This window comes from Lissotriton vulgaris, chromosome 4_2 (assembly GCF_964263255.1).
Source record: "Lissotriton vulgaris chromosome 4_2, aLisVul1.2, whole genome shotgun sequence".
In the NCBI taxonomy this organism is placed as follows: Eukaryota; Metazoa; Chordata; class Amphibia; order Caudata; family Salamandridae; genus Lissotriton; species Lissotriton vulgaris.
This window is the reverse complement of record NC_141692.1, coordinates 13,262,322-13,275,117: the sequence shown is the minus strand read 5'-3', so window position 1 is coordinate 13,275,117 and position 12,796 is coordinate 13,262,322. Positions and strand designations below refer to the sequence as shown.

At 46.8% G+C, this 12,796-nt stretch overlaps 1 protein-coding gene across 1 annotated transcript in view; it reads left to right on the top strand.

The window, feature by feature from the left end:
* LOC147718131 (phospholipase A2 inhibitor and Ly6/PLAUR domain-containing protein-like) overlaps positions 1 to 12,796 on the top strand; it is a 110,906-nt gene that overhangs the window by 18,971 nt on the left and 79,139 nt on the right. The window contains exons 2-3 of the mRNA XM_086919204.1: positions 4,095 to 4,211; positions 5,391 to 5,546. Coding sequence (XP_086775330.1) covers positions 4,095 to 4,211; positions 5,391 to 5,546 — 273 coding nt within the window. The remainder of the gene's footprint in view (positions 1 to 4,094; positions 4,212 to 5,390; positions 5,547 to 12,796) is intronic.

Below are 12,796 nucleotides of genomic sequence, written 5' to 3'. Positions count from 1 at the left end.
CTGGGATGACTCGGATTACAAGATCACGTGTGTTGTCACGTGTATCTAATTTTGTTTTTGCTAACATGTCTGTTTGCAGTGATCTCAAAATTTCTGTGTGTTTTTGAGTCTAATTGATTTGTTTGAAATCAGGTTTAATTAGTTCGTAGAGAGGTTTAACCCTCTCTACGTAATTTAGGATGTAAGTTCTTCCGAAATTCAGAAAACCTAGAATGGATTGTAAATTCTTCAGCGTTCTTGGAGCTTGGAGTACAGCGCACTTCTCTAAGAAGTTGTCCGCTAGGCTTTTCCCTTCACTTGATAATTCGTACCCTAAAAATAGTACTGTCAGATGGGCAATTCGAGACTTTTTAAAGTTGAATTTGTAACACTCTGCTACGAACCCAAGTATGATGGTGTTCACTCTTTTCAAGTGAGTATCCAAGTCGTCGTCTGTGAGATAAATATCATCTACGTAAGATAATGCCTCATCATCATAGATTTGTAGTAACTCTGTTACCCTAGCTGAGAATAGTCCTGGGCTGTTCTTGAACCCCTGTGGGAGTCGACAGAATTTTTTCTGCGACCCAAATGCAGAGAAAGCGGTCAAATATCTGCTTTCTGGTGCAATGTTTTGACAAAAGAAACCATTAGATATGTCTAATGTCGTTTTATATTTTTTCCTAACTATATTATTCATTAGGGCTGCATCATGCGAGTTTTGTACTGCAAAAGTTTTGCAACATGTATTAAGGTGTCTGTAGTCCAAAACTAGAAGATATGAATTGTCTGGCTTGGAGACAGGAAACAAAGGATTGTTCATTTGAGAGGTGCATGTTTCAATCACCCCCTGGTATTCAAGTTGATCTAAGATCTCCCTGACTTGTTTTTTAGCTTCTTGCTTTATGGGATACTGCCGTTGGGCAGTTGGTTCACTTTTTAATTGGATTTTGTGAGGAGGAGAGTCCTCATCCCATCCTACATGATTTTTATATAATGCAGGTGCCTGGGCTACTGCCCATTTCCTTGCATATGTATATTTTTTGTGAATCGGAATGTGATTCGAGAAGGCTGGCATAATCACTTCTTCGCCACGAGGGCACTCCCTGACAAACTCTGGGGGCCAATCTTTTTCAGCTAACAGAATATCATAGCCTTTTGAGAGCTTATCCTAAAATAGACTCTTAATTTTCCTAGTCTTATCACCCTCTATACGCAATGTTATTTTGTATATTTTATGGGGCTCGCTAAGTCTGGCGTCGGCAGTTTCAACCTGAATGTATTCATTCGTGTCCACTGTCTCCAGATGACTCATCAAGATCTTGCGCGCTATACTGATTTCTGCTGCACTGTCCAACATTGTCAATGCCCACTCCCCGTTTTTCAACTGTGTCCTCAGTATTCTCGGCATGGTTGATTACTCTAATACTGGCTACCTTCTTTTTCTGAAATTGAGATTTTTTACTCTGAGCAGGTTCCTTGTCTTTGGACTTGGTGTGCTCTCCTGGGTCTGACCGTCCTCTTCTTTCCGAATTCTGTGGAAGAGATCGAGAGGGACGTGTATCAATACTTTGATATCTATCAGGTTTTTTCTCAGATTATCCCTATTTCTAATGTTATATCTTTTCTCAGAGGTCTCCCTCTGGGGAGACTGGCGTTCTCGAGTCGGAGTTCTTTCCCTCCGTCGAGGAGACCTTCCTCTGGACTGGAAAACTTTTTCCTTGGGAGTGGATTGTTTATTTCCATCCCAGCTCTTTTTAGGAGTGTTTGAATTATTTTTAATAAATAATTTTACTAACTCTCTATAAGCTTTTGTTAATTCTCCTATGTTAAATAAGAGTTCTTCTTTTGACATTCTTGAAAAATCAGGATGTGGTGTGTAGCTGGCTAGAACCGGCCACGTGGCTCCTGGTCTACCTAGTGGACCGAGCCTGGTAATGTGATCATTGTGTTTTAGGGCGCCATTAAACCAGAGCAGGTGCTCTTGAAATTTAAGTGGAATTTCAATCTCCTCGAAAGGAGCGTACTCTTCCGGAGGTTTCTCTATTTTGTAATAGTGAAACTCTTTTGTTATAGCGTTTACCGCTGGAAAGTTTATCCATGAATAGAATACCTCTGTCTGCCGATATTCGTGAGCCTCTATCACGAAAATTACTGTACCACCTTGTGGTGTCAGTCCGTTATCTATAAGTTTTAACGTTATAGATCTTCTTAAATGTGCCCGGATGATTATTGCACCCGGTACCATATCGTCGGAATCCTGCTGAGTTGCATTTACTGCGGCCCCAGTGGTTCCGTTATTTTCTGGCATTGTAAAAATGCAAGGTTTGCAGAGTAGGTCTCCAAGGAGACAAAGATTAGGTGCACAATATTTTGGAACACTGCATCCTTCAACGTTGAATAAACCAGAGCTTTACAAAGGAATCTCTTCCTACTAAGGTCGGTCGGATTTTAACCTTTCACCCACTCCAGACGTCTATTGGAGTATTTACGGGAGAAAGAGTTACTCTACCGCCTTGCGTTAGTTTATCGCCTTACCAAACGTTTGGGCGCCATGTAGTGTAGTTCCTAGTTTCCCACTAGGCCCTGCGCATTGGAATAACATAAAAAGTTTTATCGACGTGGAACTGCAGATATTCCAGGCCTCCACTGACTATGCTAAACTTAATTGGGTTGTGTTACCAACTAGCTCAGAGGTCACTGGAAACTTTCTTCTCTGCATAGGAAGTGATCAGCTTCCCTGGCACAGACAAGAAGGGATTCAGTTTTCCAACAACCGTGCAAAATTACAACTTTGCTCCTCAGATCAAGAGTCAATCTCTAGGGTCGTGTGAAACAATAGACATGTATTTCACTCAGTCAGTCTAGTGCAGTTTACTTTCACGAGATGTAGAGAATAGAGAGATGGGCGTTTGTCAATAAAGGGTTAACATTTATTGAACAGTCTTTCTTCTCGTACAAGAGAAATGTATTGCCACAATTGCAAGACTTGTTATTATAAAAAAGTACGTACAGTAAGATAAGGATTGCGAAATAGAACTGTAAAAGCATTGATATGGTTTCTTAGCCATACAATGGTTTAAAAGTAATAAAACATATATACAGTCATATATACATTAGGCTAACATACTCAACTGGTGCTTCTAACTAAGCCTACCCCAGTGTGCCTGACCTAAGCCTAACACGTGGAAGGGGAGTAAGTAAGTAGCTTTAAGTTAAGTTGGTTTTGCCAAGGTTTGTTTCAAGAATTCTCGTCTAAGGGTTTAGTCAACACCATACCTCTGAATAGAATGATGGAGGATTGGTATCTCCTTCAGGGGAAGCTCGATATCCCAGTCACCCGCAAGGGTAGACCGGAAAGGCCAGAGCTGGATTTCTCTGCACGAGAAAGGCAGCGGCTCTTCTTCAGCGCGTCGAGGAAGGAGGGGGGACAGCGTCCGCGGGCAGCTGGAATCTGCTGGATGTCTTCGCAGAGGGACGGCTGTTCAGCTCCTAAGCGTACTGCATCATAGTTCGCGCTTTAGCAGCGATAATGGTATCAGTAGCTTCACCACCAAGGGGACAGCAGGCTGCAGCGACAGAGTGCTAGCTTCACCAACACGGGGTCTTGCAGGCAGCTGGCATCAGCAACAGTAGCTCGTACAACAGGCATTGCTTAAGGCAACGTTGGTAATATTTATACCTGACAGGTGCCGGGTTTGACGCAAGTTTGTTGGACATAAGACGTCAATTAAAGATGTCACTAGGAAGTGATAGTTATCAGTTGCTCATTAGAGTTCCATTACTAATCAAAACACAGCAAGCGGGGATTTCCAGGTTTGCTGAGTTTTTATCTTGTTGAAGAACTCGGAGTGTTAATCTAGGAATATCAGATAGTGACTTCTGCTCTGTCATTGCACTAATTGGTCGCAAAGGAAGTGGCAGAGAGCTTTGCTGGAATGTGGCTCTGTTCGTGTGAGGCCAGAGATGACTTTTCAGAAAATCGCACTTGAACGGTTATGCCAATATAGGGAATAAATGGATTTATAGCCGAATAGGGGCATAAGGTCACAGTATCGATCAGGAACCTAGATAAACACATAACAAACTCTAGATTGATTTTCTTTTTCCTGCAGATTGCCTACTTTGCGAGAAGTGTCTTGCTACCGGGACCACCCAATGCTCAGGTATTTTCAAGCAATGCCCTCCTGACGTCACTCACTGCATCAAAGGGCTGGAGAACAACACAGTTGGTAAGTGCCACATATCTGTAACATGACTCAATCGTCAACATTCTGGCCATTGCTTAATTTGTAAATAAATAGGTGCCAGGGCCCAGGATATCTCTAAGGAGGCCACTGCAGCTTGCCCCACCTGCAGTCCTTATCAGCGCTGCCAGATACCTGTACAAATGGTATACCTAGATGAATGAATAAATGCATGAATGAATACTGAGATTTCTTGAGTGCATGGCAATTCCATGGAGTGTTCTGGCACTGAGTGGAATGTAAGAGAGTACAGGAAGAGGGGACAAGATAGTTAAAAGCCTACATGCCATTAAAGTCCCAAATGTATGATAATGTGGACTATACTAGCTGAACCAAACCTGTGAGAAAGGCCTGAGCTAGCACCTTGCTATTAATAGTTTATGAATCCTATATTGATCTGGTAAAAACTTTGCTCCTGTGTATTTTTAGGAATAGAAAGAGAGAGCAACCATGTGGTGGATTGTTATAAATATATGCCACAGCCATGAAAGGAGTCCAGGGGCCAAGCACCAGCACAAATGAAGAACGTATTGTTGCCATTTACGGGTTGGTTGTAACATGCCTCAGTGACCATCAGAATGCCCTTCTTTTGTATCCACATGGTAGCAAATGATTGGGTAACATGTGCTGGCTGACCTACATTCCTTTCTTGCTGCGCCACAGGATCTATAATTCACTAATGAGGCCTAATAATGGTGTAATAGATTTGTGGTTTCTTGTGTTCCCTTCTGGAGAATGCCTTGCCTGGTAGTTCCAGATGGATTGTTCTCATGGGTATCAGGTCACTACTGATTTGCATAAGACAGGCTTTTGTATGGAGTGGCACAGTGGGCATACAATTATGGGTTGGATATCTACCTGGAGCTATTGAAAGTGGTTTAGAACGGTGGAAAAAGTTGTACAAGTACAAGTATGTGAGTTGAAAATTAGTGAAAGACGAGTAATCATTGTGGCGGAACGGGTAATGCGTGACACTCCATTTAAAAAAAAATTCAGGAGGGATATTTCTCTCAACTTAAAAATGACATTTGGTGGATAAAAACTAAAATAAAGATATTTGGTTTGGCTGTTTCACCCAGACTCCTTCAAAATAACAATTTCTGCTCAGGAACTCATACTGAGTTTTGTTTTTTGTTTAATCAAAACATGCATTTGTGCCAACAGGGGGTAATGTTGTTCTAACTGCATACAAGGACTGTCTCGATGCTGTTGAACTAGCTGCCTGTGGAAGAGAGTTCTCCTTACGAACCTCGTTGATGTCGTACCGGATCATTAGAACATGCTGTGACTCCGACTTCTGCAACACAGGAGATGTGGAAGGTATGTACGAGAGTATGTACCGACTCTGACATCCAGTACACAGTCAATGTGCAGGTTGCATGCAGTCTGTCACTCCAACATCTGTAACATAGGAGTTGTGTATGGTAAGTACAGTTGTAATGGAGTGGATGTGAAGGTACATACAGTGTGACTCTGACATCAAGTTCAAGTTCCAAAATTTGTATAGTGCACTACTCACCCAGAGGGTCTCAAGGCGCTTGAGGGAGGGTGGTGATTTACTTATCGAATATCTTGGTTTTTAGTTGCTTTCTGAAAGAGAGGTGGTTCTGAGTGAGGCGGAGGTGGGTGGGGAAAGAATTCCAGGTTTTAGCCGCTAAGTAGGAGAAGGATCTTCCCCCTATGGTCGATCTGTGGATGCGCGGAATAGCGGCGAGGGCTTGATTGGACGATCGTAGTTGGCGGGAGGGGGTGTAGAAGGATAGACGTGTGTTGAGGCATTCGGGTCCCAGGTCGTAGAGGGCTTTGTGTGCGTGGGTGAGGAGACGGAACGTTATTCTCTTGTTGACAGGGAGCCAATGGAGGTCTTTCAGGTGGTCGGAAATGTGAGCTTGCCAAGGGATGTCTAAAATGTGTCTGGCAGAGCCGTTTTGAATGCGTTGGAGTTTTTTCTGTAGTTTGGCTGTGGTTCTGGCGTAAAGGGTGTTGCCGTAATCCAATCGGCTAGTGACCAGTGCGTGGGTGACTGTCTTTCTTGTTTCTATGGGGATCCAACTGAAGATTTTTTTGAGCATTCGTAGGATGTTGAAGCAGGATGATGAGACGGCGTTGACTTGTCTGGTCATCGAGAGGGAGGAGTCCAGGATGAAGCCCAGGTTACGTGCGTGGTCCGTAGGTGTGGGTGCGGTTCTGAGGGCCGGTGGCCACCAAGAGTCGTCCCAGGCAGAGGTGGAAGATCTTAAGATGAGGACTTCTGTTTTGTCCGAGTTTAGTTTTAAACGGCTGTTCTTCATCCACTCGGCTACTTCTTTCATTCCTTCGTGTAAGTTGGTTTTGGCTGTGTTTGGGTCTTTGGTGAGGGAGAGGATCAGCTGGGTGTCATCTGCGTAGAAGATGATGTTGAGGTTGTGTTTGTGCGCGATGGATGCGAGGGGACTCATGTATACGTTGAAGAGGGTGGGGCTGAGTGATGATCCTTGCGGTACGTCGCAAATTACTTCGGTTGCCTCTGATTTGAAAGGGGGAGGCGGACTCTCTGGGTTCTTCCGGTAAGGAACGATATGATCCAGTTCAATGCCTTTCCTTGTACACCGATGTTGCTGAGGCGTTGTATGAGGGTGCTATGACACACTGTGTTGAAGGCTGCGGAGAGGTCAAGTAAGATGAGAGCAACTGTTTCTCCGTTGTCCAGCAGTGTTCGGATGTCGTCTGTAGCTGCAATGAGGGCGGTTTTGGTGCTGTGTTTGGCTCGGAAGCCTGATTGAGAGGAGTCGAGGGATTTGTTGGATTCGAGGAAGGTGGCGAGCTGACTGTTGATGGCTTTTTCGATGACTTTGGCGGGGAAAGGGAGGAGCGAGATGGGGCAGTAGTTCTTAAGTTCGGTTTGGTCAGCCGTGGGTTTCTTCAGAAGGGCGCTGAGTTCGGCATGTTTCCAGTTTTCTGGGAAGGTGGCGGAGTTGAGGGAGCAGTTGATGACGTCTCAGAGATGGGGTGCGATGATGGAGTCTGCTTTGTTGAAGATGTGGTGGGGACAAGGGTCGGTTGGCGATCCTGAGTGGATGGAATTCATCATGCGGATGGTGTCTTCAGTGGTGATTGGGTTCCAGGCGCAAAGGTTTTTAGAGGGGAGTTTTGGTTCGGAGGTGGATGGAGTGGGTTGGTCTTCGGACTGGTTTTGAAAGCTGTTATGCATTTTGGAGATTTTGTTGTGGAAGAATGATGATAGAGAGTCGCAGAGGTCTTGGGAGGGGGTGATGTTGTTAGTGCCTGCGGAGGGGTTAGTGAATTCTTTGACGATGTTGAATAGTTCCTTGCTGTTTTGGGCGTTGCTGTCAAGTCGATCCTTAAATGCTGATTTCTTGGTGGAATGGATGAGTTGGTGGTGTTTGCGGGTGGCGTTCTTGAAGGAGGCCAGGTTGTCAGTGGTAGGGTTTTTTCTCCATGTTTTCTCCAGAGTCCGACAGAGCTTCTTGGATTTCTTAAGGTCATCGTTGAACCAGGGGGCTTTTTTGTTACCTTGCTTGATTAGATGGTTTTTCAAGGGTGCTAGTTCGTCTGCGCTGTGGGTGATCCATTGTGTGAGGTTGGTGGCTGCTTGGTTAGGGTCTGATGAATTGGCAGGGGGGTTTTGTTGAAGCCACGAGAAGAGCTGGTCTGTGGTGATTTTGTTCCAGTTTCTTCGGGGAATTGGTTTTTGGGGGTTATGGGTCGTGGATTTTTTGTAGTGGAAGTGAACGCAGCTGTGGTCCGTCCAATGGAGGGCTGTGGTGTGATCGAAGGAGATGTACTTGCTGGAGGTGAAGATAGGGTCAAGCGTGTGTCCTGCAGAGTGGGTGGGGGTGTTAACGAGATGTTTGAGTCCGAGATTGGCCAGATTGGCCAGAAGGGTGGTGGTGTTGCTGTCGTTTTTCTTTTCCAGGTGGAAGTTGAGGTCTCCCAGTAGAAAGTAGTCCTCGGAGGGGAGGGCGTGTGGGCTGATGAAGTCGGGGATGTCTTCACTGAATTGTGAGCGTGGTCCTGGGAGTCTGTAGATAAGGTTGCCTCTGAGTGTGGTTTTGGGGTCGGTGTGAATCTGGAAGTGAAGGTGTTCGGCGGTAGTGAGGTTATTGTCGGAGCTGGTCGTGATGCAGATGGTGTTCTTATGGACGATGGCGATGCCTCCTCCTGTTTGATTGATGCGGTCCTTTCGGATGATCTTGTAGGTGTCCGGGATGGCTATGGCGATGTCGGGGGCTGATGAGGCGTTCATCCATGTTTCTGTAAGGAAGGCGACGTCTGGCGATGTAGTGTCGAGTAGGTTCCAGAGTTCGATGGAGTGTCTTTGGACTGAGTGGGTGTTGAGCAGTACGCACTTTAGGTGGTTGGTGTCCGAGCTCTGTTTGGAGTTTGTGGATTTGGTGTGGCTCCTGATGCAGTCGAACTTGCAGGAGTGGCAGGTGAAGGGTCCATGGGTGTGTCCTAGAGCGGCTTGGTAGTAGTTTGGGAGTGGGCCGGGGTTAAGGGCTAAGAGCGTTGTGGCGTCGTATATTATGCGGGTGGAATGGGATTTGCGTGGACCAGGGGGTCTGGCGCTGGGCGCGGGCCAAGCGCGGACGGGCGTAGAAGGGCTTACCTTTGGCGCACCTTCGGCGCGCATGGGGCGCGACCGCTGCGCGTGAACGCTGCACGCGTAGACATCTGTCATAAGTGGATAGTGGGAGGGGAGGGGCGAGGGAGGATCAGCTGAGAGGCGGGAGCGGGGTGGAGATCAGGGCAGGGAGGCACAACAACAACAACCAAAATGGCAGCTAGCAATATCGAAACAGGATTGGGGCACACTTGTGAATAGCGCGATGCAAACGGCAGTGGCGCCGGCATAATCAGGCACAAATGAGTCTGCAGGCAGCATAGCATAAATACAAAATATCGTGAAAGAGCACCTTGGCAATCAAGCGCTACGATCTAATTTACATCAGCAATTAAATTATTAATAAACAGGCGGGCCAATCTAGCGCTACGCACTCAAATGAATAATTAATCAGGCTAAAGCAAGCAAGGCGAGATGAGCACTCAGCAGTCTGGCGGTAAGCGCTTCGATACCAGGTTAAGCAGGGAGCAGCGTGTGGAGCGACCGCTCCTGCTGGGAGCAGGACGGTCACAGCGCTACTACGGCAGAGCGGGGTAAACAGTATCAGTGGGAGGGAGGATCAGCTGGGAGGCGGGAGCGGTGTGGAGATCAGGGCAGGGAGGCACAACAACAACAACCAAAATGGCAGCAGGCAATATCGAAACAGGATTGGGGCACACTCGTGAATAGCGCGATGCAAACGGCAGTGGCGCCCGCACAATCAGGCACAAATGAGTCTGCAGGCAGCACAGCACAAATACAAATTATCATGAAAGCGCACCTTGGCAATCAAGCGCTACGATCTAATATACATCAGCAATTAAATTAATAATAAACAGGCGGGCCAATCTAGCGCTACGCACTCAAATGAATAATTAATCAGGCTAAAGCGAGCAAGGCGAGATGAGCACTCAGCAGTCTGGCGGTAAGCGCTTCGATACCAGGTTAAGCAGGTAGCAGCGTGTGGAGCGACCGCTTCTGCTGGGAGCAGGACGGTAATTGTAATTGAGGGTTGATGCAGTTGATGGTTGATGCAGTTGATGCATGTAGCATGCATCAACCTTCAATTGTAATTGAGGGTTGATGCAGGCTACATGCAGTCTGTGAATCTCACATCTGTAACTCAGGTGGTATGCAAGGCAGTGCAGATCTGTAATAGAGGGGACAAAAGGGGACAGAAGGGATGTTAAGAGTATGTTCAGTCTCTGACTATGACATCTGTGATAGAGGGGATGTGCAGGGCAAGTGCAGTCTGTGGCTTCCACATCTGTAGCTCAGGGGGTATGCAGGGTATGTGCAGTCTGTGACTCTCATATCCATAACAGAGAGTATGTGTAGGGCACATGCAGTCTGTGACTCCCACATCTGTACCTCAGGGGGTGGGCAGCATATGTACTCAGCAAGTGGCAACACTTCTCACCAATAATCTTCATTACTCTTCCTTGCCCCAAATCTTAACCCCAAAATCAAGAGCATTCACACCTCTGATGGATGTAAAGTAAAGAACAACGTTGAGGCCATAATATCAACTTTCACATAGATTGACTACATACATAAAAAGTCCTGTCAGGGTAATCATATACAGGGGTGTAAAGATTGTGAGAGAGTACCCTTCCTAACAGCATCCTTATTGCCATCAAACATGTTCTCAAAGGTATGGGCCAGAGATAAGGTTTTTTCAAATGTAGATTTTTCTTAACCGTGAGTAAGAGGTTACCTGCCCTCCCCTGCTATTTGTCTCCCACAATAAAGTAAACATTCATCAGTGAGTACTCATCTCCCCATTAGGTGTACCTAGGAAGGTCTCTTATTGAGAAACATGCACCCCATAAAAAAAGGAAATCTAGACCATATTTTGGCAAAAGGGGAAACAAGATAAAAGCTTCCCCCTGCATGATCATAGGACCAGTAGCTACGATCCCTAAAAGGCCCCTTACAGAACCAAAACATTGCCAGCTCATCAATGGGGTTTTCAGGTACCTAAAACGCCACCTGCGAGCCACCAATACTACCCTCGCTTCTGGACGGACTCCTATTTAGTTAATGTTAGCAGTGCTCATGAGAACACAACTTCCATGAACACTGACAAAGCACAGGTCTGCCCCCTTGGCCTGTCCAGTCTCCTGATTACAGGAGAGATCCAGCGGCGTACCAACAACAGATACTCCACTACCATATACTCACCTGGGCCCATAAACACACTTTTAAATTGAGGAAACCAGAAGTGTCAGAGCTCCGCTGGCAGACGCCGGGAGACTCGCTGTTTTAAAACTTGTATAATTTGATTTTATCTGTGTGAAACTCACCTAGAAGCCTGTTGCTTCACATTCCCTTAACTCAAACCAAACAGCGTCCTTCGTGACGACTGCAACGACCCCCAGCTCGCCTCCCCGGCGACGCACAGGCCACGCCCACTTTCGAGGCCACGCCCACTTTGGTGACCACATTTAAGAGTGCGCGCGCTGTGAGCCGCCGCCAGAAGTGTCAGAGCTCCGCTGGCAGACGCCGGGAGACTCGCTGTTTTAAAACTTGTATAATTTGATTTTATCTGTGTGAAACTCACCTAGAAGCCTGTTGCTTCACATTCCCTTAACTCAAACCAAACAGCGTCCTTCGTGACGACTGCAACGACCCCCAGCTCGCCTCCCCGGCGACGCACAGGCCACGCCCACTTTCGAGGCCACGCCCACTTTGGTGACCACATTTAAGAGCGCGCGCGCTGTGAGCCGCCGCCAAAAGTGTCAGAGCTCCGCTGGCAGACGCCGGGAAACTCGCTGTTTTAAAACTTGTATAATTTGATTTTATCTGTGTGAAACACACCTAGAAGCCTGTTGCTTCACATTCCCTTAACTCAAACCAAACAGCGTCCTTCGTGACGACTGCGACGAGACACAGTTGGTGGTCGCTCTGACCCAACCTGCTGAACAAGCCGCCGCGAACTTCTCAGCATGCCTCCAGGAGATGGCTGGATGGATGGCAAAGAACTGCCTCCGTCTTAACGGTGACAAGACTGAGGTGCTGATTGTTGGAAAACCCCCCTCAGTCTGGTCATCTGCCTGGTGGCCACAGACCCTGGGGCCCATCCCTACCCCTAGTGATCAGGTCAAGAATCTGGGAGTATGGGTGGACTCAAAGTTGGACTACGACTACCACACCAGACGGGTAGCCGTTACGTGCTTCTCGATTCTACGGAAACTCCGCAAACCATCGACCTGCTCCCAGAATCATCTAGGAAGACCCTGGTCCACGCCCTTGTCACGTCAAGACTGGACTACGGCAATGCCCTGTATCTGGGTGCCAATGCCACTAGCCGGCGGCGACTGCAGACAATTCAGAATGCTGCCGCCCGCCTGGTCCTCCGGCTGCCCAGAAGAGCCGCCTCAAAAAAATCCTTACAAACACTACATTGGCTTCCGATCAATGAAAGAATCGATTTCAAAGTCCTTTGTATTGGTCACAGGATCGTACATGGCAAGGGCCCGGCCTTCCTTCGGAACCTTCTCTGCCCCTATACGCCCACTCGACAACTCCGCTCGTTAGGAGCAGGCCTTCGCGCTGTCCCCAGACACAAGAAAGCCAGAATGGGAGGAAGATCCTTTCGTACTTTGGCGGCACACAAATGGAACTCTCTCCCCCTGAGCTTAAGAGTGGAAACATCGGAGCTCATCTTCCGCAGAAAGCTTAAAACATTCCTCTTTCCTAAAGATTAGCCCGTCTTGTTTTGACTGACGGAGTAGCTGGCTCTTCTGACAGCGCGGGGACACACTGACAGTGTAACCATGCGCTTTACAAATTCAGAAATAATAATAAACCGCTGGAGTTAAAGTTTATGTTTTCACAATTAAGGATTAGTTATTCCTTATTCCTAACTAACTTTTCACTGATCAAAAAGTTCTTTCCTCTGGTCGATGGACCATTAGTTTAACTAATTGATGGTGATAATGAGCATAATAATAACTTTTCTATA